General features: G+C 32.0%; 1 protein-coding gene across 1 annotated transcript; it reads right to left on the bottom strand.

Moving 5' to 3' along the window:
• Nucleotides 1–22,028: 22,028 nt before the first annotated feature.
• Nucleotides 22,029–26,988, bottom strand: LOC139898386 (uncharacterized). The gene is made up of 15 exons (XM_071881113.1): nucleotides 26,725–26,988; nucleotides 26,205–26,289; nucleotides 26,043–26,113; nucleotides 25,699–25,813; nucleotides 25,490–25,569; nucleotides 25,269–25,353; nucleotides 25,101–25,181; nucleotides 24,656–24,750; nucleotides 24,396–24,446; nucleotides 24,145–24,225; nucleotides 23,609–23,681; nucleotides 23,424–23,501; nucleotides 22,751–22,809; nucleotides 22,495–22,570; nucleotides 22,029–22,388 (listed from the first exon to the last, which is right to left on the bottom strand). The coding sequence occupies exons 1-13, from the start codon at nucleotides 26,847–26,849 to the stop codon at nucleotides 22,771–22,773; spliced, it is 1,059 nt and encodes a 352-aa protein (XP_071737214.1). The 5' UTR covers nucleotides 26,850–26,988; the 3' UTR covers nucleotides 22,029–22,388; nucleotides 22,495–22,570; nucleotides 22,751–22,770.
• Nucleotides 26,989–27,116: the final 128 nt, after the last annotated feature.

The following is a 27,116-nucleotide window of genomic DNA, read 5'->3' as shown; positions in this document are numbered from 1 at the left end:
GCATGTTTATTCTCAGGTATGAAAGAAACATTCCGCTGTGCATTTGCTCATTTTAAAGACAGTTTTTTTGGAGTCGATCATCGCAATGGAACCAGTTGTTGGTGACTTCGTCCAGATGGATTATCAGAGCGGTGGTCTTAGTGAACCGGGTCTACATTAGTGTGTCTAACTGATAAGTCGTTAGGATGCATTAGTGAGTCTGGACTTCGACCGTGTCTGCATGAAAAAAGTTTTGCTTATCATTTTTGTCAGAAATCATTTGTTTATCATCTTTAGTAAATTACCTGCTTATTATTCTTAGTCTAGACACATCTTATTGCATTGACTGCATGAATAGTGTATAGACAAAATTCATATCTTAGCGTATCTGTTATTGTTATCTTTACCTGACAGCTTTCGTAGATTCCTCCGTAACTTATGAGATTTTAGTATTACATATGCATATGTAAATTATGTATTGCAGAATACTAATCTACATCCTATAATCTAATTCTTATCGAAAATCCTTCATCTGATCGTACGAGATGAATCCTGCAACTAGTTCAAGTCCCTCAGATTCCGATAGCTATTCCGATAGTTATTCCGACAGCTATTCCGACATAGATGTTCACCTAAGCTCTGAAAACAGCGTCATCGGCATGAATTAACCAATCAGCCATTATCAATTCATCTGATGGGTTTGTAGTTGACTTAATTAATGGAAACGCGCAGAAGGCAATCCCTTCCACCAACCGAAGTCACCTCTTGACAATGAACCTGAAGCGTTTACCGGCGAACCTGTTCGAGACATCATTTTCAGTCTCATTTCCAGGGTAACTCGACAAGATTATATTCTATCCACAATTCTGAACCTTATTCATCCGCTCATTCCGACCGAAAATCATCCTGGAGTAATAAATCAACAAACTTCGCGCCCGAATAATCAATTCGGAGAATGTGGTGCAAAATGTACCAGCTTCAGCAACATCACCGGCACCAACAGTACAACCAATAACAGCACCAGTACCATCAACAATCCATGCTTCAATATCATCATCTGTACTTTGAGTATAATCTTCGTTCTACGTATCGTTCTACCTCATTTATCTTCGTTCGACATGGCGAATATGTAATCTCTAAAGTTTTAGAGATTATTTATTCTAGTTCCAACCGAAAAGCAAATGAGTTTAATATTATATTAACTCATTAAATCCATGAATACATCTGAAGAAAATATATATGTATATATGTTTTCATAAAGATTGTAATTAAAAATTCTCTTGTACAAACTGTTAATGGTGAAAATATTTTAACGGGTAGGTAATACCTGAGGAATATTTAAATTTCACATTAATAAGTTACATTGTACGTTCTTCGAATCTGTTCAACAGTCATATACTATCCTACTTACATCCACCAATATACAAATTCGTCCACCGCAGAATAACCATTTTCATTCAATTTCATATTTGGATTTTGATCTATCAGAATCCAACAAGTGGCATAATGAAGAAATAATAGACACAATAAAAATTGATTAGAAACAGACTAATTAGCAATATTAAATTTTGTTAAGAAACCACGCTAACAAAATCCTAGCTAACTGTTCCTAGCTAACTGTTAATTCCGTATTACATTTTATTTATCGCAATTTATTTTATCGCAATTTATATTCCCGCAATTTTATTTATTGTCATTTAATTTCTGTTATTTACTTTACGCACTTTATTTATCGTCATTTAATTTCTGTTATTTATTTTACGCACTTTAAATATCGGGACACGTATACAAAGTTTTGACATATCATATCGACACATCTATATATATTATTTGGAATCACCATAGACACTCTATATGCAGTAATGATCGAGTTTTCTATACAGGGTTGAGGTGGATTCTATAATAATATATATACTTTGAGTTGTGATCGAGTCTGAGACGTATACGGGTCACGACACGTATTAATTAATTCGAATATTATATATATAAAACTATATATATGAATTATTGGACTGTCAACTGTGGACTATCGACTGTGGACTAATAAGATTGGATAATTAAAAATGAATTAAAATATTAATTATAACATATGAAACTAAACAATTCTTCAAGTTTGCCACTTGACTTCATCTTAAACCTCATTTGAACTTCACAATTACATTCTGCGTTCAAACCTTTCATGATTTTGAAAACATCTCAATTGAGAGGAGGAACCAACCGCATTTCATCTACGGAAGAAAAGATTGATGCATATAGTTATGCACTTGAAAACACCCGGAACCTGAGCAAACGTTTAACACGTATATGTGTTAGCTCCTTTAGCATTATTATTACCCAAAATAATTTTACAATTCCTTTCCAAATTAGCCAATTTTGTCACAGCTCCAACAAATCAACTTCAATTTTAATTCGAATTAGCCTTATTATAACCTCGATATATAAATTTGCCTGTCGTCATCATTACCGGAGAACCGTTTATATTTCACCACATTAGCAGTAAAATTACCAGCAACTTCAATGAATTTAGACTTTTCGAAAAAATCATTATATTCATTGAAACCCCATCTTGTATTCATCTATACCATGTAACAATAATTGCCATACCAACTACTGGGAATCAGCAATCAGTATTTCGAATCTCATAGCATTTCTACATCAATAGTTATATGTATACATATAACAATTATCTCCTAGAATTACGACCTTCAATTCTGAAATTTTGAAAAGGCACCCAGTTTACGAATCGATACTCTGAATGTTGAAAAAGCTGAATGAAGCAGCAGAAACTGTAAGCAACTGTAAACGACCTTAGTCGTCGAAATTTTAATGATAAAGAATAATATGTTGTAAAAGCTCAGAAACGTTGAAACTGGAAAACGGATAGAGTTAACCATGAAGGAAACCAAGGATAAATACAAGGACCATACCCTATATTCAAGGAATCCAGATAATTCTGGATCCGTTGAAATCTTTAAAGAATATCTTGCCCCGAAGTCATGTTAAAATCTTGCGGAAAAATCTTTCTCCATCAACCATCGAACTTAGAAATTCCAAAATATCATCATCAATATCTTCGATATTTCTGAGGATATTTTCATAAATATTCTCGTCCGAAATTATATACCTCCTCGTGCTTCCTGTATATCATTGGAAACATTCAATAGAAAATTTAGTACCGAAAAGCAGATTATGCGAAACTATGAAGAAAGCCGTGGACAAATCACAAAGAATAAGTTAGACTTCAAAGAATCCAAATGATTTAATGTCTGCTAAAGTCTTTAGTGAATATCTTGCTCCTTACTCTAAACCCTTGCAGACAATAGTTTCTATCATCCTCTGATCTTAGATATTCTGAGATATTATCGTATCTTTCATTATAAATATCCTCCATATTTCTGAAGATATTTTCATAACTGTTCTTATCTGAAATCATTAATCTCATCGTGCTATCAGTGTTACATCATATAGAAACTGTTAGTTTCTATATTCTGTAAACTTTCGAGCTTAAAAATATGAATGTTATTGAAGTAATGTTGGGAACTGATGCATGAGTTAGTATAATATAATGACACTTGATCAACGTGATTATATTACAGTAAGACATGCTGAGTTTTTAAATGGAACATGATGATTCACAGATTATAACGTCATCATGTGTCATGTTACATAACTCTTTCATTCTGATTAACTTCTGAATATATCAAGAAAATATATTCTTGATAGTTCTATTCTCAGTGATTCTGGTAATTTGACAAGTTAAATTGTGCTATTACCGTTTCTTTCTCAGGACATTGACAATGTTCATTCTGAAACTTATATCTGCGAATTCTGGACCATTACAAGAGATGCCCAATCGCAAGAAGAAGAAGAAATGAAGGGACAAAGCTCCAAAGTAGAAATTGGAGTATAGATCGCAGCAATTAGGGGGAAGTATTAACTGGGGATGACAATGATTATAGAAGATAGAAAAAGGGCCTTCGAAATATCAGGGAAGATATAAAGCCCAATAACAACACATAAATTACAAACCATGAATATCAGTGCGTATAGCAATATAAAGACACCGGAGGATTATAAATACAATAATCACTAGAGCATAGTAGAAATAAACAGATTCTTCTGGTGGAAGTTGGAAAGAAGAACGAACATTACGATAGTCAGAATGAGAACAAGGATTAGAACGAGATTAAGCATTTCACAATATTATGGATGTATGAAACAAGAAGGAAAGTATAAGAATGATGAAAATTATGGAACGGGAAGAGTTTAATTTATAATGGAAATATCAGACGGAGAAATCGAGGAAGATCACCGTATTTAATTAAAGAGATCTTAATTTTCCTAAATCCCGAAGAATCAGATCTTATAGATCTTCAAGATTTTCTTTTAAATCCCTTGAATTCCGGAATTCAATTGAGACAACGTCAAAAGTTAATACGAACCTTGTTTCCCTAAATTCAAACGTGACCACGTCAAAGGTTAAGACGCACCCTATTTTCTAAATTCAACCAAGACAACGTCAAAAGTTAAAATGAAACTTCATTTATTCATTTCACTCTTTTGTGTTAGCTTCATTCGTGCTCTTCGAATAATCGAATTATTTTATCTGTATTATTCAATAATGATAAAACTCTATTTATCAGCTCATATTCGTCAGGAAAACATATTTATTGCTAGCCATGACGACCTTACTCAAATTTCGGGACGAAATTTCTTTAACGGGTAGGTACTGTGATGACCCGGGAATTTCTGACCAAATTTAAACTTATTCTTTATATAGTTCTGACACGATAAGCAAAGTCTATTTAATTGGGTCTCAAAAATTTTGAACTAATTCATATATTCATTTGACTTTCGACTGCTCTCGACGATTCACGAACAGTTACGTGTAAATATATATATATATATATCGGAATGTTATTAAGAATTAGTACATTGTAAATTACTAAATGTAATTACAAGTAAAATATATAGTTGTTATAAAAATAATATTGTTATTTCTTTCAATACTAATATCACTACTAGTAGTATTAGATATGAAATTTGTGATATATAAAGTGATACATTAATTTTACTAGGATTATTATCAATAACTAGTACTATAAATATCATTAATAATCTTATTACTGGCAATGTCACTAAAATTATTATTATACTGGTATATTATTAATACTTTTATCATAATACTTATTATTATTATTACTATTATTATTCATATCTTTATAACATTATCAATTATTATTATTAGTATCTTTAGCAATATTATTACTAGTGTTAATATAAATATTATTAATCAGTATTATTATAATTACTAAAATATTTATTAATTATCAATGTTAATTATATAACTTATAAAAAAAAAAAAGGTACGCATTTGATATGCAAATCTATGGACTGTGATTAATTTTTGGAATTTTCGGGATTAGTTACAAGTCTTTTTCATTCACAATTTAAATATGAAATCATTGGCCATATACTGATTACTGCAAATATCGTTAAAAAAAAATACTGAAGAGTGCTCGTTCTTCCTCTGCTCGTGAACCCCATTTCACAAAACTTTAATTTCAAATGAACTAACAAAATCTAGAAATGCAGAGTGGTTAGGAATGATCCAAGTAATCTAACTGTAAGTTTTCATGCTCCAATCCTTTCTATTTACTTCGAATTTTAAAGTCAAAGCTTAAATTCAAAAAGTCAAAGGTTTTGTTCATTAGGAAATTTAAGTTCTAGTTGAAGTTTTTGGATCAATTAACGATTCATATAGTTTCTAGGAAGTATTTACTATGTAATTCATGTTATAATTTTAGTCTAAAACATTTCAAATTTCTTAATCAATAATCGAGTTTGTGTTCTTGAACTAAGAAAAATCAATTGCTCAGTTTTGAATAAATTTTCAAATTCTAAAAATACAAATGTGTTAGGAATCTCTTAGTGAATCTTTCTGAAAAGTTTCAGCTTTTAATTCCTCAAAGCGATTTCGAATTTAGGAGTCAAACTTTTAAAAATTAAAAGTCAAAATTTGTTCTAAGTTCAAATTAAAAAGTTTTGGGGATGAATCGATTTACATGTTTGATTTCAATAGTTCCTATTAATAATTTAGGAACTAATTCATATTATGACCATATACGTTTACTTAATAAAAATCAATAATGCAAATATTTTTTTTTTGTGACAGTCACGAACAACAACGATATTATCTTCATTTTTTTATTTTTTTTTTGTTTTCTAAAGTAATACATGTAACCAATGTTAACTGTTATAATTAATTGTAGTTTAAAAAAAATGGATATGATGATTGGAAACTAGCCTCTGGTCGATTAAAAATTTTATGAAGAAGAAGAGCAGTGATTTCGGGTTATATAATTTAATTGTTAGAATAATTCAGAGAAGTAAGGAGCAGCAGAATGGTTTATAAGGGTGTCAGAGTAGCGAGTGGTCGCGGGTTCAATCCTCGTCCATGTCATTTTTCTTTTTTTGAATAAGAAGAGTGAAAGAAACAGACTAATAAGGAGTTAAAAATAAATGATATGGGAGTTTAACCAGAGAAACGAATTGGTCCAGTGGATTGGTATGATGAGGGTGTTCGAGAGGTCATGGGTTCGAGTCCTGTCGGGAATATTTCTTTTTACTTAAAGCTCTTAAGGGTATATCCTCTTAACTTTATTTCTATTACTATTATTATTACTAGTAAATTACTATAATTATTATTATTAGTGTTATGATTATTATGATTATAAATATTAATATTATTATCATTAGGATTGTTATTATTATTATGGTTATTATTATTATTATTGTAGTTGTTATTATCATGATTATTGTTATTATTTTTAGAATTAATAGTATTATCCTTAAACATTATTATTTTGACTATGAGTATGATTATGAATTAAATATTGAAGCATTAGGGATATATCCTTGTGACTATAAGAAAGTAAATTTAACAAATGTATGACTAAATTTATTGTATGAAATAAAAAATAAGTATAGTAAAAGATAGTTCATGAAAGCGAATATTATATTAAAAATGACTAAAAATTTTAATTATGTTACAAGTGACAAAGATAAAAATATAAATATATGTATATAACTCAAGTATCACTATTATTATCATTATTAATATCATTATTAGTAAAAGTATTTTTTTTATATAGATATCATAGTTATTATTATTACTATTATTATTATTATCATCCTTATTATTAAAGTATTAAAATTAGCATTTGTATTAAAATTATCATTTATAATAAGATTTTCTTTACTATTATAACTATTCTTATTATCATTAGTAAAATCATTAATATCAAAACTATCATTTTTAAGCAGATAAATATTTTGTACATAAAATATATTAGTTACATATACTATAATTATATTAAAATTTCACAAAACTATATCTATCAAACCTATTAATATTACTTATATAAATATATATACAAATAACAAACCATCGATTTTTAAATATAACATTAAACAATTATATATACAAATATGGATATATTAATATAACTATATAAATATTAACCATTATGAATTTATACATAAAAATTAAATATATAATATATAACTTAAGATATAATAAATAAACTTGTTCGATTACGATTATGTGTATTAATATATATACAAATGTTATAGGTTCGTGAATTCGAGGCCAACCCTGCATTGTTCAATATCGTAATATGTATTTTTACTACAAAATACAGTATGGTGAGTTTCATTTGCCTTTTTACCCTTTATATCTTTGGGCTGAGAATACATGCGCAACTTTTATAACTGTTTTACGAAATAGACACAAGTAATTGAAACTACATTATATGGTTGAATGATCGAAATCGAATATGCCCCTTTTTAGTCTGGTAATCTAAGAATTAGGGAACAGACACCCTAATTGACGCGAATCCTAAAGATAGATCTATCGGGCCCAACAAGCCCCATCTAAAGTACCGGATGCTTTAGTACTTCGAAATTTATATCATGTCCGAAGGAGGATCCCGGAATGATGGGGATATTCTTGAATGTATATTGTGAATGTCGGTTACCAGGTGTTCAATCCATATGAATGATATTTTTGTCTCTATGCATGGGATGTATGTTTATGAGAAATGGAAATATGAAATCTTGTGGTCTATTAAAATTATGAAATGATTATTTATGTTAAACTAATGAACTCACCAACCTTTTGGTTGACACTTTAAAGCATGTTTATTCTCAGGTATGAAAGAAACATTCCGCTGTGCATTTGCTCATTTTAAAGACAGTTTTTTTGGAGTCGATCATCGCAATTGAACCAGTTGTTGGTGACTTCGTCCAGATGGATTAGGACGGGTCCTTTCATTTCAAACCTTGAAAAAGAAGTTAACCACCGCACCTATCTTATCACTTTCTGAAGGCAGTGATGATTTCGTCGTTTATTGCGATGCTTCAAAAAGTGGTTTTGGTTGTGTACTGATGCAACGCACAAAGGTTATCGCTTACGCCTCCCGAAAACTGAAGATTCACAAGCGAAATTACACAACGTACGATCTCGAGCTTGGAGTCGTTGTCTTTGCATTAAAGCTATGGAGACACTACCTTTATGGAACAAAGAGCACTATTTTCACCGATCATAAAAGCCTCCAACACATCTTCGATCAGAAGCAACTGAATATGAGACAGCGTCGATGGATCGAGATGCTGAACGGCTATGATTGTGAACTTCCTTATCACCCTGGCAAGGCCAATGTTGTAGCTGATGCTTTGAGCCGAAAGGAGAGGATGGCACCTCTTCGTGTTCGGGCACTAAACATCACCATTCATTCGAACCTCAATAGCCAGATCCGAGTAGCCCAAGATGAGGCTCTCAAGGAGGAGAATATATCTCATGAATGCTTGAACATTCTCATTTTTCGACTTGAAGTTAAGGAAACTGGACTCCGATGCTATGCCGGAAGGATGTGGGTACCTCATTACGGAGACCTACGGAGTCTTATATTAGATGAAGCCCACAATTCAAGATATTCATTCATCCAGGAGCCAGTAAAATGTACCACGATCTCAAGGAACAGTATTGGTGGCCTAATCTTAAGAAGGACGTTGCAACTTATGTTGGGAAGTGTTTAACTTGCTCGAAAGTTAAGGCCGAACATCAGAGGCCCTCTGGGTTACTTCAACAACCGGAAATCCCGCAATGGAAGTGGGAGAGGATAACAATGGATTTCATTACGAAGCTACCAAAGACGGTGGGCGGATACGATACCATCTGGGTTATTGTTGACCGTCTTACTAAATCTGCACACTTCTTAGCCATGAAGGAAATGGATACGATGGAGATACTCGCTCAACTATACATAAAAGAGGTTGTATCTCGTCATGGTGTGCCCTTATCGATCATCTCAGATCGCGATCCCCGTTTTGCTTCCAGATTTTGGCGTTCATTGCAAGAAGCCTTGGGGACTCGTCTCGACATGAGTACTGCGTATCACCCACAGACCGACGGACAAAGCGAACGCACGATTCAGACTTTGGAGGACATGTTGCGTGCTTGTGTTATTGATTTCGGAAAGGCTTGGGAAAGGCATTTGCCACTAGCCGAATTCTCTTACAACAACAGTTATCATTCGAGTATTAATGCCGCACCTTTTGAAGCGTTGTATGGCCGCAAGTGCTGATCTCCTATTTGTTGGGCCGAAGTAGGCGAAACGCAAATCACCGGACCCGAGATAGTCCATGAAACAACTGAGAAGATTGTCTAAATTCAAGTGAGACTCAAGACGGCCCGTGATCGCCAAAAGAGTTATGCCGATCTTAAACGTAAGACTTCAAATTCAACGTGAGTGACCGTGTAATGTTGAAGGTCGCACCTTGGAAAGGTGTGATCCATTTTGTAAAGCGCGGAAAGGTAAGCCCGCGATACATTGGTCCTTTTAAAATCTTGGAGCGTGTTGAACCCGTTGCTTACCATCTGGATCTTCCGACTCAATTGAGCTCCGTTCATCCTACTTTTCACATATCGAATTTGAAGAAGTGTCTTGCTGAACCGGAACTTTTCATACCACTGGAAGAACTTACGATTGATGACAAACTCTACTTCGTGGAGGAACCTGTCGAAATTATGGACCGCGAGGTCAAAACTTTGAAACGCAACAAGATTCTGATCGTCCGAGTTCGATGGAATGCCAAACGAGGACCCAAGTTTACCTGGGAACGAGAGGATCAAATGATGCAGAAGTATCCTCACCTTTTTCCAACTCCTCCATCTACCTCAGCTTAAAATTTCGGGACGAAATTTTCTTTAACAGGTGGTTAATGTAACGACCCTGGATTTTCCAACGTATATTTATTAATATTTATTATTAATACTTGCACATTAATAAATGTATTTTTGTACATTTACTTGTTACCGTATTTGACTTTTCATGGCCCGACTTGTCTTTGTGACACGCGTACTTTTCACGAATAATATTTTGAATATTATTTACATTCATGATTAATTATTATTAATCATTTTTAATTAACTAGTGTTAGTAGTTAATCAATTGGGCTTTTTATTTATTTGTTGGTTACTTGGACTTGGACTTGGACTTTATTTTAATGGACTTGAAAGCCCACCCTACCTTCTTAATGGACTAGTGAGCCCAACTTATTACTAGTAAATCATTAATGTTAAAACATGGATTAATTAAGCTAAATAGGAGACAAAGTATACAAGCATGCATGTGTATCAACTTCCCATACTTTTAACTTGTTACCCATCCTAGCGTACACCATCACCCATACATGAAAGAAGCTAGTTGACCACCATTTTTTCAGCCAAAACCATGAGCCTTCAAGCTAGGAGGGAGTTCTTTTTTTTCATTTTTACCTGCTACTTATTAACTAGTTTCTATCTTCATTTCACACACTTCACTACTTGCATTTTCTTTCTCTCACATTTTCTCTCTACTTTGTAAGTAAACAAGCTTTATTCTTCTTCTTCTTTTCCTTTAAAAACCGAAACATACATCATCATCATCAATTTACTTCTTACTTGTTTTGTTACTTGATTATTGTTTGTTGTTGTTAAAGATCAAACTTCCTAGTTTGCATCTCCATGAATCTTGCTTTCTTCAATCTTTTGTTTCATGAAGAACCAAGAACAAGAACCTAAACTTGTTAGTTTATGGTTCTACATTTAAATGTTTTCAAGATTTAAAGTTCATAAATTTCATAATCATACTTGTGTTCATGTTTTGTAGACTTAAATCCTAAGATCCAAACTTTGATTTGAATCTTCCTAAGTATGAAACAAACATGAACATAATACTTGTACTTTAGTTTAATTCATTCTTTTGTAAGTACTTTAAAGTTGTGATGTTGTTAATTTGGTCAAGTATTACTAGTTAATCTTGATCTCATATTTCTTGAAACTAAAAGTTAACTTTGTAAGTTCAAGAACATGGAAGTATAACTTTCTAGTTATAACTTCATACACTTGTGTTGGATCTAAGTTTCTATAGCTTATGGTCTTCTAATTTTGTTGTAAACAAGAGCTTATAAGCTTACATACATATTACAAGATTAAAACCAAAGTTTCATGACTTATGGTTTCATTAAAGTTAATATCCAAGTTTTATAACTTAGGGTTTAACTTAAGAACGTTAGATCTAGACTTTTGGGTCTAGGATCTTCAAGATCTAACTAAGAACTAAGTTCTTCAACTTAAGATCTTGATTACTTAGTTTACTTTCAAGTTTGTAGCTTAATATTACTTTTATAACTCATGTATGTGTCGGATCTAAGATCTTGATGTAACTTTGGTTCATCAAACTACTTACAACCCTTAAATGAGTTGTGCTACATATCTTAGACTTAAACTAGTGTTATGATGGTCAAACTTTGGTTAAGATGATGCAAACACATCAACGAGTTGTACACTTGAAGCTATAAGCATCAAGGATGAGAACCGTGATGAGCATCAAGCACCAAGAACCCACCGGAACACATTACCTACTGTTTTTCAGGGTCTGATCAGTAACCTGGGCTACTGGAAAGTTGATTTTCAGTTAGTTCGGTTCGATTAGATGATTTTTCGTTTAGACCTCGTCTTAATCCGAGTTACGGTTTAGGATCTATGGCCTCTCGAAAGTCACTACACCCTATTAACGTTGTGCTGAAATTTCTGACCTACTCGCACTTAAACCGTCACCACGGTCAAACGAAGACGATTTTGATTCTGGAAATTGGTCAGCCTCTAGGGGACTCATATACGGAGCCATGGCCACTGGTCTCACCTCATATCAGTTGGTATAGAGGTCGTGGCGACTGAACGAAGTCAACCCTTGTTTCAAACCCCAGTCTTGACTTAAAACTTACTTTACACTTTTTGTTTAATGATGAATGATGATGATACTTAAGACCTAATTTACATACTTTTAAACCTTTGGGAACGAATTACTGACTTAGTAACTTTTGACTTAGGTTGAGGACCTTCCGGACCAACCACTTGCTTACTTTTCCAGCATATCGACTTTTACTACTTTCCACTGTGAGTTATAGCATCCCTTTTTACTTTAACTATTTTGGGAACTGAGAATACATGCGCATTTTACGTTTTACATACTAGGCACGAGTACTTAAACTTTATATATGTGTGGGTTATACAACGGCATAAACTTTCCCCTTAGCTCGGTAACGTTTAGTCATTGGTCTTTGAACCGGTGAACGTGAATCTTAGATATGGATCCATAGGTATAACAACCCTCACTTTTCGACTTCTGATTTTACTAAAATACCTAGAGTTGTTATATACGAATAAATTTAACGTTGACCGAATAAACGTACGCTTAAAATAAATAATATAATTATAAATATTATAAATAAGATTATGATATATAATATAACATAATTACATCAATGAATATATATATAATATTTATATTACTTTTGTTATTTAGTTAATAGAATATATAATTAACTAAATAATACATAATATTATAACATTTATAAAACTAATAAAAACTATAAATTAATAATCATAAATTTTAATTTTTATAAAAACTAAATATAATAATAATTTTTATATAAAATTCGTATTTAATAATTAAACAAATATAGAAATAAAATGTTAAATGTTCTTAGAAATATATTAAACAAATTTTTTTTTTAGAATTTTATACAAAAAAAAAATTCAAAACTATATCTACTTTTAATAAATAAATACAAAAATACAAACTACTTTTTCTTTTAAGATTTACTTTTAATAAAAATACAAACTACTTTTATTTTAAGATTTTACTTTTAATAAAAATACAAACTACTTTTTCTTATTTTAACTTTTAAGATTTTACTTTTAATAAAAATACAAACTACTTTTTTTTTATTTTAACTTTTAAGATTTTACTTTTAATAAAAATACAAACTACTTTTTCTTATTTTAACTTTTAAGATTTACTTTTAATAAAAATACAAAATAATTTTTCTTATTTTAACTTTTAAGATTTACTTATTTTATTTTAATTTTTTTTTTACCTAACATTTTCAACTATAAATACCACATACATTTCTCATTTCAAACTTACACCTTAATCTCTCATTTCTCTCTTAAAGAACTACTTCTAGTTGATATCTCGGTCACTTACTTGCTTTACTTTCCTTTCTTGCGTGGAATACTTCAACTGCTATTTAAGGTGAGTTTCATTTGCTCCCTTTTTATATATATTTTTGGGCTGAGAATACATGCGCTGATTTATAAATGTTTTACGAAATAGGCACAAGTACTAAAACTAATTCTATGTGGGTTTAAACCAGAAATATACCCTTAGCTTGGTAACATTAAACTACTTGTCTATGTACGGTAGGCGCGAATCCTAAAGATAGATCTATTGGGTCTGACAAACCCCATCCTGACTATGGGATGCTTTAGTACTTCGAGGTTATTTTAAACACACCTGATCTGGTGTACTTCAGAGGGTAAAACATGAACGTTAAGGCTTGTTACCGGGTGCCTACAACTTATAGAATGCTTTTATACACTTGCTAGTGTACGGATATTTATGAAACTGAAATCTTGTGGCCTATTATTATAACGGAAATGATTGATTTTGATAAACTAATGAACTCACCAACCTTTTTGGTTGACACTTTAAGCATGTTTTGTCTCAGGTGACGAATAAGATGATTGCCATGATTGCTACATGATGAATTGAATGCTGCTACATGGAGTCTTCATTTCATTACATTTACTTTGCATTAAGACTATTATTATTATTTCAGTTTAAATTTGATGTAAAACTTATAATGCTTCCGCTGTTTTATTAATAAATGTTTTATTCAAAACGTCTCATATAGAGTCGTTCTCATTTATACAACTGTGATTTGATATAATTAGTCACAAATACCCTAGGCCCTAATTTGGGGGTGTGACAGATTGGTATCAGAGCAGGTTGTTGTAGAGAACCAGGATTGCATTTTATGTGTGCCTTATACAATTAGGTACCTTAGCAATGTAGGACTACAACTTTCCTTGACCATAGTGCCTTTAATTGTTGCCTTTAATTGATAAATGCTACACTATACCTTAGAAACTATACTTAAATCTTAAGATTATAACATACACGATAATGTGAAATTACTCGAACGTCAACGCTACTTAAGGCCTAGGGTGATCCTTGGTACCACTATGGGACGCTTGTGGATTTCGAATGCCAAACTTAGATTTTGGTCGAGAATTCCTGGGCCAACCGGTAACAATTGATCATTCAAGTGACTCGGCGGTGGCATAGATGTTTGGGTATGGTGCACAATATCAAACCTGACTATAGTGATCATACAACACTTAGTCACTTACGCACTTAATAAGTGGTGAACTTATTAAGAACAACTCACCTAGTCATCTATCCTAGTTTTGTGTATTACATATGTATTACATGAAATATTATCCAAGATTTTTGAAACTCCTATAATTCATACTCAAACGTATATAACTCCCTGTTATATCACGAACCTATATGCCTTATGCCTTTATGCATCGGTTTGCGAACCGGGAAATGTCATTGGGTTATCACAGTATACGAATTGAAAGTCTTTAATCGAAAGATTATTAGATTACATACTTATCATTTTATAATCTCGACACGTCATACTGCCATTATTAGAGTATAGACAAATCATATCTTAGCATATCTATTCCCAATAGACCTTGTCTAACACTTTTCCTAAATTTCCTCCGTAAATTACGGAAATCTTTCTGCTATATATACGTATTCAAGGAGATGAATATATCATTCAATATTCAACACCCATTTCATATCAAACCCTATTCCAAACACATAATATGGATTTCTCACCTAATTCCTCAAGTTCTTCTAGCTCCAAAGATAGCGTGACAGGAGCACACCCACCGATCAATTACCGTGATTTCTTTAGAAAATGGGGATGGGTTCGCGAAATACTCACCCTATGGAGAAATGAAGAAGGTACTCCTTATCACGAGCCAAACTTACCACCAAACGTTGGAGTACTCGATCCTCTTACTGGCGAACCTGTTCGCAATACCGTTTTCACTCTTTTCGCAAGGATTTTCCGCCTCGAAGGTCGACTCGATGTAACCAACGACAATATTCGTCCTCTACTCTCGAATTCTAACCAGAAAGGGTTATTAGAAGAAGTTAGAAGACTTCGAACTAAATATCAAGAATTGACAAACCTTACAGAGGAATGGGTAGAACAAATCCATAGACTCGAGCGTAAAGTAGAAACCCTGGAGGAAATAGTGCGCGATTTGGTAGCTAGGCTCACACTTACTAACCAAGTACCACAAGCAGCACCAACAGCAGCACCAGCACCAGCACCACCAGTACTATCATCATCACCACCAACAGCATCAGCTTCACCAACAACAACATCAGCATCCCACGTCTCAACATCATAATCGGTACCTCAAACATCGACATCATACGCCCATAGATACTAAGGAATATTAGTAATAATGAGTTAAGATGTATTGACTCATTCTTCCTGAAGAATTATATATGTATACTTTATATATATATGGTTTGGAACAATAATAAATCTTTTCGTACTAAACTATTACGTGTGAATCTTAACTAGTATGTACTACTTGGTTAATTCATATCACTAATACGCTATGATGTACATCCTTCGTTAATGACTTAACAATCATTAATCACTGCTTCAGTACAATAAACTCCATTTCATAATAAACTAAGTGTATTATTCAAATGCATGTGTGATTTTACACTCCTATTTTTCGATGTACTCGAAAATTTCTCGAAAACATCATTTGTGCCTTATGAATTTCACAAGAAATCCACGAGCATCAACATCATTTACTGAGGTATATTAATAACAATGAACGATGAAGTATTGATTCATAACTTCATTAAAGAAATATTCCGCGACGATTATGTAATCTCTAAAGTTTTTGAGATTATTTATTCTCGTTTCAACCGTAAATCAAATGAGTTTAATATTATATTAACTTATTAAATCCATAATTACATCTGAAGAAAATATATATGTATGTATATTTTCATAAAGATTGTATTTAAAAATTCTTTTGTACAAACTGTTAATTGTGAAAATATTTTAACGGGTAGGTAATACCCAAGAAATATCTAACATTCACATTAATATATTATATTGTACATTCTTCAAAATCCTTGAAAACATATCAGATTGATAATCAATGATTCAGATCAGTTAACCTTGAGAATGCTGATGAAGCAGCAAAAGCTGTAGATGGCCTTAATGACCAGAAGCTTGATAATAAAGAATTGTGTGTTGGAAAAGCTCAAAAGAATATCTGGTATTGAAAGACGGATTGAGCAAAACATGAAGGAGACCAAGGACAAATCCCAAGGACTAAACCTATAACCAAAGAATCTAGATGATTCGATCTCTGAAGGAAATCACAGAAGATCTTTTTACGCATTCTAAATCCTTACAGAAGAATTTCTTCATTATCCATCGATTTTAGAAATTCTAAAATATCATCATATCTTTCGTTATAAATATCCTCGATATTTCTAAAGATATCTTCATAACGATTCTTGTCCGCAATTAATTATCTCTTTGCAATATCTTTATTACATCATAAAGGAAAACTGTTTAAGTTTCTATATTCCGTAAAATTTAAATTCAAATTTTGAATGATTTGAAGTAGTGTTGAGAATTGAAGCATGAGTTAGTATAATATAATGACGTCAGGCCAACATGATTATATTACAGTAAGTCATGCTAAATTTTTAATGGAAGATGATGATTCATAGACTTTATAATCATCATTTGCCATGTTACACGACTCTTACATTCTACTTAATCTCTGAACATATCAAGCAAATATATTCTTGATAGTTCTATCCTCAGTAATTCTGGTAATTTACCAAATCAAATCGCGATATTACGCTTAGAACAGTAGGTCCATTCGAAACTTCATACCTACAAATTCTGGACCATTACTCGCTTTACTTAGAGTCGAGAGGAGAATAAAAAGGCAAAGAGCTCCGACATATAAGGGAAAATATGTAGCCCGATAACGACACCGAAATTACAAACCGTGTATATCAATACGTATTGCAACGTAAAGACATGGGAGAATTAAAAACACTATAACCCCAAGGTAATAGTAGAAGAAAACAAATTCCTCTAGTGGTAAATGAAAAAGAAGAATGACTGAAATGATAGTCAGAAAAATATCCAGGATAAGAACTGGATGGAGCATTCTCACAATCTTTGGAAGTATTAATTGAGGAAGAAAGTAGAGAAGTGGTGAAGATAATGAAACGGAAGAAGCTAATTTATAGCAAAATTCCAAACACAGCAATTGAAGCAATTCACCTCATTTAATCAAAGAAAATTTCAAATTCCTTAATTACCGGAGAATCAAATCTTATGGATTACGAAGATTTCCTTTAATCCCTTGAATTCCAAAAATCAATCGTGACTACGTCAAAAGTTAAGGCGAACATTTAATTTCTCATTCACTCTTTTACAATAGCTTCGTTTATACGCTTCCTATAATCAAATCGTTTTATCCATATTATTCAGTAGTGATAAAACTTTATTTTTTCAACTTATATTCATCATTACAATATTCTTGTTGTAAACAATGATGATCTCTATCAAACTTCATGACTATAATTTTCATGAACTACTCTCTGTTTTGTCTACCCTAATATTGTGACATAAACACTCAAAGTTTTAAATAAGCTCAATACTATTCATAACACATTTCATGTGTTCAGTTTACTAAAATGCTCGTATAACACCATCATCCCTTTTGAGGATAACCTAGTCAAATGACACTCTTATTAATCCTTTAGATAACCTCCGCATTAATGATAAAATGCACTTTATAGAAGAACCTGTAAGAAATTAGGGTTCGTATTATTTAAATGCATGAAACAGAACAATATTCTATCCGTTGAAATTCACGAAAGGCCCTGAACCTACCTGGGAACGTGAAGACCAGATAAAACGTAAATATCCTCGTTTAGGTACGAACAACGCTGATTGATGGCAAAAACTAAATTTCGGGACGAAATTTCTTTTAACGGGTAGGTACTATAACAACCCTCACTTTTCGACTTCCGATTTTACTAAAATACCTAGAGTTGTTATATACGAATAAATTTAACGTTGACCGAATAAACGTACGCTTAAAATAAATAATATAATTATAAATATTATAAATAAGATTATGATATATAATATAACATAATTACATCAATGAATATATATATAATATTTATATTACTTTTGTTATTTAGTTAATAGAATATATAATTAACTAAATAATACATAATATTATAACATTTATAAAACTAATAAAAACTATAAATTAATAATCATAAATTTTAATTTTTATAAAAACTAAATATAATAATAATTTTTATATAAAATTCGTATTTAATAATTAAATAAATATAGAAATAAAATGTTAAATGTTCTTAGAAATATATTAAACAAATTTTTTTTTTAGAATTTTATACAAAAAAAAAAATTCAAAACTATATCTACTTTTAATAAATAAATACAAAAATACAAACTACTTTTTCTTTTAAGATTTACTTTTAATAAAAATACAAACTACTTTTATTTTAAGATTTTACTTTTAATAAAAATACAAACTACTTTTTCTTATTTTAACTTTTAAGATTTTACTTTTAATAAAAATACAAACTACTTTTTTTTTATTTTAACTTTTAAGATTTTACTTTTAATAAAAATACAAACTACTTTTTCTTATTTTAATTTTTAAGATTTACTTTTAATAAAAATACAAAATAATTTTTCTTATTTTAACTTTTAAGATTTACTTATTTTATTTTAATTTTTTTTTTACCTAACATTTTCAACTATAAATACCACATACATTTCTCATTTCAAACTTACACCTTAATCTCTCATTTCTCTCTTAAAGAACTACTTCTAGTTGATATCTCGGTCACTTACTTGCTTTACTTTCCTTTCTTGCGTGGAATACTTCAACTGCTATTTAAGGTGAGTTTCATTTGCTCCCTTTTTATATATATTTTTGGGCTGAGAATACATGCGCTGATTTATAAATGTTTTACGAAATAGGCACAAGTACTAAAACTAATTCTATGTGGGTTTAAACCAGAAATATACCCTTAGCTTGGTAACATTAAACTGCTTGTCTATGTACGGTAGGCGCGAATCCTAAAGATAGATCTATTGGGTCTGACAAACCCCATCCTGACTATGGGATGCTTTAGTACTTCGAGGTTATTTTAAACACACCTGATCTGGTGTACTTCAGAGGGTAAAACATGAACGTTAAGGCTTGTTACCGGGTGCCTACAACTTATAGAATGCTTTTATACACTTGCTAGTGTACGGATATTTATGAAACTGAAATCTTGTGGCCTATTATTATAACGGAAATGATTGATTTTGATAAACTAATGAACTCACCAACCTTTTTGGTTGACACTTTAAGCATGTTTTGTCTCAGGTGACGAATAAGATGATTGCCATGATTGCTACATGATGAATTGAATGCTGCTACATGGAGTCTTCATTTCATTACATTTACTTTGCATTAAGACTATTATTATTATTTCAGTTTAAATTTGATGTAAAACTTATAATGCTTCCGCTGTTTTATTAATAAATGTTTTATTCAAAACGTCTCATATAGAGTCGTTCTCGTTTATACAACTGTGATTTGATATAATTAGTCACAAATACCCTAGGCCCTAATTTGGGGGTGTGACAATAGGGTTTGACATCCCCACTAGGGCTAGTAGCGCTAGCATTTAACGGGTGTTTAATACTTCGTAAACTTACGCACTCGCCAAGTGTACTTTTAGGGGGTGTTATAAACGTTAAGTTAGTTACCAAGTGCCCACGGTTGAACATATACTTTTCATACTGTTTTGAAATACGAAATCTCGTGGCCTACCGTACATTACTGTTACATTTAAACTATAGCTCACAAACCTTTGTGTTGACGTTTTTAAGCATGTTTTTCTCAGGTGCTTAAGGTTTGATTGCTTCCGCTGTAGTTGCCATGCTGTGTAGACACCCGCTGCGTTTATTAGAGATGTCTTCGCATGAAACGTTTATTTTGCATTCAAACTATGTTACTTTTGAAACAATGAATTTGTAACGACCTTTGGGTCACGTACTATTATTTGCTTCTATTCATAGAAGCCTACTTTCGGTTGTTAAACATTTAATGTTGGTTAAGACATCACTCTTTTTATGAATGCAAACTTATTTTAAAACAGCATATAGTGTTTAACCTTGTAATGATCTTATTGTTGATGGTCCGTACATGTTGGTTTAGTACGGGGCGTCACACCACCACTACACCAACTCTTTTGTTTTTAACATGATTACATACGTGGAAATGTTAAATTTTTATAGGGAGAAGATCCAGAGCTAGGGGGCGTCTTGGGAATAAGGGGATAAGTGATTTTGTGATTTTTATATATTTAGTTCTACAGCTCTGATTTAAAAGAAAGAAAAATTCTGGTATCAATTTTCATTGCGTAGATTTAGAAGAAAAAAACTATTTTTTTTAACTTGCTTGTTAATATACATTTGATGTATGTTAACAGCTGTTCATACAAAAAAAAAAAAAAAAAAAAAAAAAAAAAAAAAAACTTTTGATTAATAAAAAACAGTGTTTAAGGTTTAGTAACCCTCTTCTCGGTGTGAAGCGATATACGAGAAATAGATGCTCAGCCTGAAATATTAGGGTTTAGAATGAGTTTTTTAATATGAACGGTTTAGAATTTATGGTTTAAGATTTTAGGTTTAAGTACTAAACCTAAAACCCTAAACTCTAAATCGGGCTAAATTTTTTTAAAAGAATCTCAAAACAGGTTAACATACATCAGATGTATGATAAGTTGTTTTCAAAAATTTAAAAAAAAAAAAAAAAAAATTTCCCTGAATCTACACAACAACAACAAAAAAACTCAATACCACCTGAGTAGTGTATGGGGGAGGTGAGATGTAGACAATCCTTCCCCTACCCGAGAATAAAAACAGGTCATTTCACCACCCAGAAAAGTAGAGAAAGTCATCCCTGTCTTTCTTCGACGGATAAAGAAATTGCTTCCGAGTGGACCTCCGGCCAAAAAGTAGGAAATTTGTTTTTTTTTAAATAAAAACTAAGAAATAGTAGGGGAAAAAAGAGGATAAAAATAAAAATAAAAAAGAAAATAAAAATAAAAATAAAAATGAAAATGACCCAAAACTTAATCTACAAAACCTTTTTCACAAAACTTTTTTCACAAAACTTATCTACAAAACTTTTTTCACAAAACCTTTTTCACAAAACGAATCAGATAAACAAAATCCGGCACATTCTAAAACGTTGATAACAGCATTATTCACAAAACTTTTTCTACAAAACCTTTTTCTACAAAACCAATCAGATAAACAAATGTCACAAAACTTTTTCTACAAAACCTTTTTCACAAAACGAATCAGATAAACAACATCCGGCACATTCTAAAACGTTGATAACAGCTTTATTGTGTAGAAAGTTTTGTGAAGAAAGTTGCGTGTTTATCAAAGTCGCATTACATTGAATCGACCACAATGGATTACTGATCACGATCACATTTCGACTACTTTTTCCTGTGGTCGGCCCGGCACGACACCCCAACACGGGGACTCCTTCAGTCCAAGTGGGTTTATAGATTTAGAGTGGAAACGACGACCTTTTATGGAACCACCCAACATGAAAAAAGATTTCGACTAACATATTTAACAAAGATTACTAACATATTTAACGATATTATGTTTCGAAGATCATACATAAGTCAAACAAAGCACAACACGCACTAGTTATCGAGAAATTTCATAAGATAGATATATCTGAGTTATTGCTTGTACAACAGTGGAAGTCTGTGTCGATCAGTATCTGTCCATTCCTTGCCGAAACAAATAAACTGCGAGCAACACAAAAACAAATAATGTTAGGAACAACTAAGCTTATAAGCTATAAATTGGTTTCAGTTTCATTTTTAAAATTAAAATGAAGTATAAAATCAATACCTTTGCATGTGAAAGTGAAAATTCCACAAGCCCTCTATATTATCTGCTCGTGACTTGGGTCAAGACATGCGTCGACCTGCTCAAGATGGTTCGGAGATGTTTTATCAGATAATTAATTGTTGGACACATGATTAATTCAAAGATCTAGCATACGCTAATTGTTCTATATTACATTTCTTATCGTAAATACATCTCATGTAATAATGATGAGAATAGGTAACTTTATTCCGCACGAAAAAAAAAAAAAAAAACTCACCTCCATATTTTTCCATTTGGTCATGCTTGAGGCTGTGACGGCCTGCGGATTCCTGGGATCTGCGACAAAAAACTCATAATAATAATAAAAAAATCCATGGATGCTAAATTACGCAAGAGAATTGTATGACCAACTTTTGTTAGATATATGCCATATTCAAATTTGCTTTTACATTCAAGGTAGAGCCATAGACGTGGCAATTTCAACCCAGTTACTTAAAATGGGTCAATTTGGGTTAAAATTTAAGCTCAAACAGGTCGAACTTACGTAAAGGTAAAACATGTCTAGCAGGTTAAATGAGTTCGAATTCTGAAGATTCAAATGTTTTTGACCTCTTAAGTTGATATTTTCAAACAATATTGTCGTTTTGACCCATTACCCACCCGACCAGCCCGCTCGTTATGCCACCTCAACTTCAACTACTACTGCAGCCTGGAATATATTAAAAAGATGGTTGCATATCCCCTTCTAAACCTTGGTCAAGCTGCAATTTTTAATACCCTCAGATATCAAGACAAACCAAGTTTCGATGAATACAAAAACAAATAAAAATTCACTTTTTTGATGTATAAAAGATGATGAAAAGAGATACGGAGTACATGATATCCATAATCTTGCTTTTATAAATTGTAGAGAAAGGAAAACTGTCGTATTAGATTAAAACATCACCAACCTCAACTCCACGAGGACCTATGCGATTGCGTGAGATGAAATTGAGTATAAGCATCGCAAACTCATCAGGTACATCTTCCTGTAACGGGCAAAAGTAGGATAGTTAGAAAATAGAGCGCTTTCATCTAAATATAAAAGCATAAGGAATAAAGAATATATGAATTTAACGAAAGACTAAATCAAAACCTGTATTGCATGGCCAGTATGTCGGACAACAATCATTTGAAACTTACCCTGCATTTGTCCAATTGTGAGAGCCCTGTTACACCAAAGCTTATATGTTAGCGTGATATAGAATATAATTCTTAAAATTGACGTCACTCAAACAATGAAGGACAAACGCTAACGCGTCCACTGAATTCTTTATTTTTTATTTATATTTATAATAATATAAGAGGAACATAATTTAGCCAGATCATGCTTTTCAACTTGTAGCCTATAATTATTTTAGATAAAAAGAAACATACCATGCCTTATGATATGTTATTACTCTGTCCCAAATTATTTAAATTGTACGAGTACTTCAAAACCACAAAGCATTATCAAGACCTTAAGGTTCTTAACACCAACTAGTTCATATCGATCGCAACTTTTTGGGAGTACTCGGAAACACGGGAGTACTCGATGTTGACCAAGTTTGACATTGACCAATTTTTGACCGATTTTCCGAGTAATCCCGAGTTTTGCAACACTGATAAATAATGAGATGAACTTAAAGGCACCTGTCAAGTCGATCGGTTCCCGCTAACAGCAAGAGCTTCGGGACAGGAGATGACAGAAACTTGTCAGAGAGTCCTTCATACCTGTATATGCAGAAATATTAGTTAAAATTGTAAAAGAGAGAATGAAGAATTGGATTTGTATTTGAAGAATTGGATTTATATTTGGCGGGTTTTCAGTGAAGTTGAAAATGGAAAAAATATATATATATAAAATAACCAAAGCTTGATATATCATAAAAATTAATGTGTACCATCCTTTCCAATATTGTTCTGTTTCCGCCAATCGTGCTCTGTGACGATAACTGCACATACAAAAGCTAGATCACTTGATCTAAGGCAATATTAGAAACCAAATATAGTTAGGTTAACATATTCAAATGACTAATACTTGATTAAGTTAACGAAAAAAAAGGAAGTGTGTTGAAGGAATAAGCCTGCTTGATTTGAAGTTTTGTATTAAAAAATTAGAAATGACAAAAAACAGAAATGTTAAGACATCTCTAAACCTTACCACTGTTGTGCATCATCATACTTCACAGTCCCGGGAATTGATATTCGAGCAGACTCGATGTTTCTCAAATTACCACTTCTTACATTCCACTCAATCTGCAAGCATTTATATTTCATGTCAGTATGACACATAAACTTACTCTATGAGCACAACACAAATAACAAGAAGATTTTAACAATTTTGACAAGTGCGAGTAATAAACATTATTGAACACATTAATGAAAAAAGGAAGAGACATGAAACAAAAAATAATATAGCTGTTATGTACAATAGGTACAGATGACCTCGTTTAAGTTGCATGTTTCATATATAAAACTAGAAAGCAAAATTAAACATATGGTTTCAAGTTACCAAATAAAAATCGTACACTGTTAAAGCGACACAAAAAGAAATCACAAACTGGCTCCGGTATAGAGAAAGTGAATAAGTTGAAAGGTGTGATTACCGCTTTCTCAAGCGTAGGAAAATACTGCATCCTATTTGATAAAATTTTCTGCATATGAATTAGTGAAGCCATAGCTGTTCCCTGAATTTGCAATGAAATTAATCAATCATAAATAAATTTAGTATAAAAGTGGTTGAAAACTTATGGATCTAGAGTATATGAGAGCACCTCAACAACATCTACGACCACAAGTCCAGCAAGACTAGGTAACATTTTCTTCGCTGCAACATGCACTGCCATGGATCCACCCATACTGCATGCAATTAATTGATTCAATTTGAAGTATATCAATGTTTTAGTCCTTAATTTTCTCTTTTTTTTTCATACACTAAATCAATCCGTGGGCACAAATTAAACTTCACATTACTTTTTTTTAGAGAACAACAAACCTGTGGCCAACAAGCACGATGGCTGGTGGATCATCTCCATACATTGTCTTCACGACCGCTTGAACATCACTACATAGAGTCTGCAAAGCACAAGTTACAGTTCCCACTAAAATAATAGATCATGTGAAAATTTGGGATATTGCAATGGATAGCACAATTTTATAGTAGCAAAAATACCAATAATGAATTGACAAACTCCACCTATGTACCTCAATGGACATATCTATTTCATTTTCCGTAGCTGATTTTCCATGTCCTCTCAAGTCCATTGCTACCACTCTTGCTTTCTCCTTGATTACACGTGTTGATATTGCAAACGAGAGCCTGAAATTACATTCCAAAAGACCATTCAGACCAAAGTACTAAAATTCAAAATAATTTTAACGCACACTACAAAAAAAATAAGACTAAAAACAATAAATGAAACCCTAGGCATGGTGAAAACCAGTTTGCACTTTGTACATTAATACAAACAGATTTACTTATCATCGTTCCACCATACAATAAGATAAAATGATAGAAATACATCTGGTTTAGCAGTAATCAAACGTACCCAGAATAACCACCACCGTGTAAACAAAATACAACCGGTCCTTCTTTCCCTGCAGTATATACGTGAAAGACCTAAAATGACACGGTAAGTCAACAGATGAACAACTACATTTTGCATTAGAAATTGAAAAAGTTTGTTGAGCATAAGAAGTATGCGACGAACATCGTTTGAGTCAGGGATACAAACATCATCTTCTTGGTCAAAATAGCCTTTCCAATCTAATGGGGAGTACATCTGTGAAGATGTCCTACAAGGACGAAAATAATACCGAAATGTAATGATCAAAATAATACAAAGATAGCATAGTATTAAATAATGATATGATTTTAATGAAAATGTAGGAGCTATAAGCTAACACATCAGTAGCACTTATGTGAGCAATAGTATGTGACAAGTTTACATAAAAAAAAAAAAAAAATGATGAAAAAAATTAGCATATACTGAAAAATATCGCACAAAGTAAACAAATATAGCAGAAATAAAAATCAATGCATAAAATATAAAATTTGGCATAAAAAAGTACAATCAAGCATACAAATTCCCGTTGTTGATGATATTTCACATAAATGTATGTCAATTTTAACTTGAACTGTTGAATTTGGTTGCAAACTATGAGTAATTTTGAACCCTAAGAAGAAATAAAACAAAAACAAAAATGGAGAATTAGGATTTATGAACTGACTTGGTAGGAGGACGAATAGGTTTTGAGGAGAAAGCAGAAGCAGAAGAAGGTTTAGGGTCATCAAATTGCTGATCTTCATTTTGATTTTCTTCAGGAAGGGGTGCTAGCGATGATTTCGATTCCATATCTAATAACAACTTAACGGCGTTTAACGATCGTTTATTAACTAGGGAGGAGGTGTGATTGTGTTGATGAACTGGTAACTCAATCGCCGTCAATCATTAACAGTTTGGTTAATTTTGGCGTCGGAGTTACGTAACCTGAAAAAGATGGGGATCGACAAGACTTTGGGCCTGTTTTGTTAAGTAAGCCCATTAAAATACGTATTTATATAAGTTTGATTTGTGAACCAGGGTGATACAAATTTAGTAACATCCTCCACTCCGAAAAGT

The sequence above is a fragment of the Rutidosis leptorrhynchoides genome, chromosome 3, assembly GCF_046630445.1.
Source record: "Rutidosis leptorrhynchoides isolate AG116_Rl617_1_P2 chromosome 3, CSIRO_AGI_Rlap_v1, whole genome shotgun sequence".
NCBI lineage: Eukaryota > Viridiplantae > Streptophyta > Magnoliopsida > Asterales > Asteraceae > Rutidosis > Rutidosis leptorrhynchoides.
Note: the sequence above shows the minus strand (reverse complement) of the source record. Positions and strands in the feature narration are given on the sequence as shown.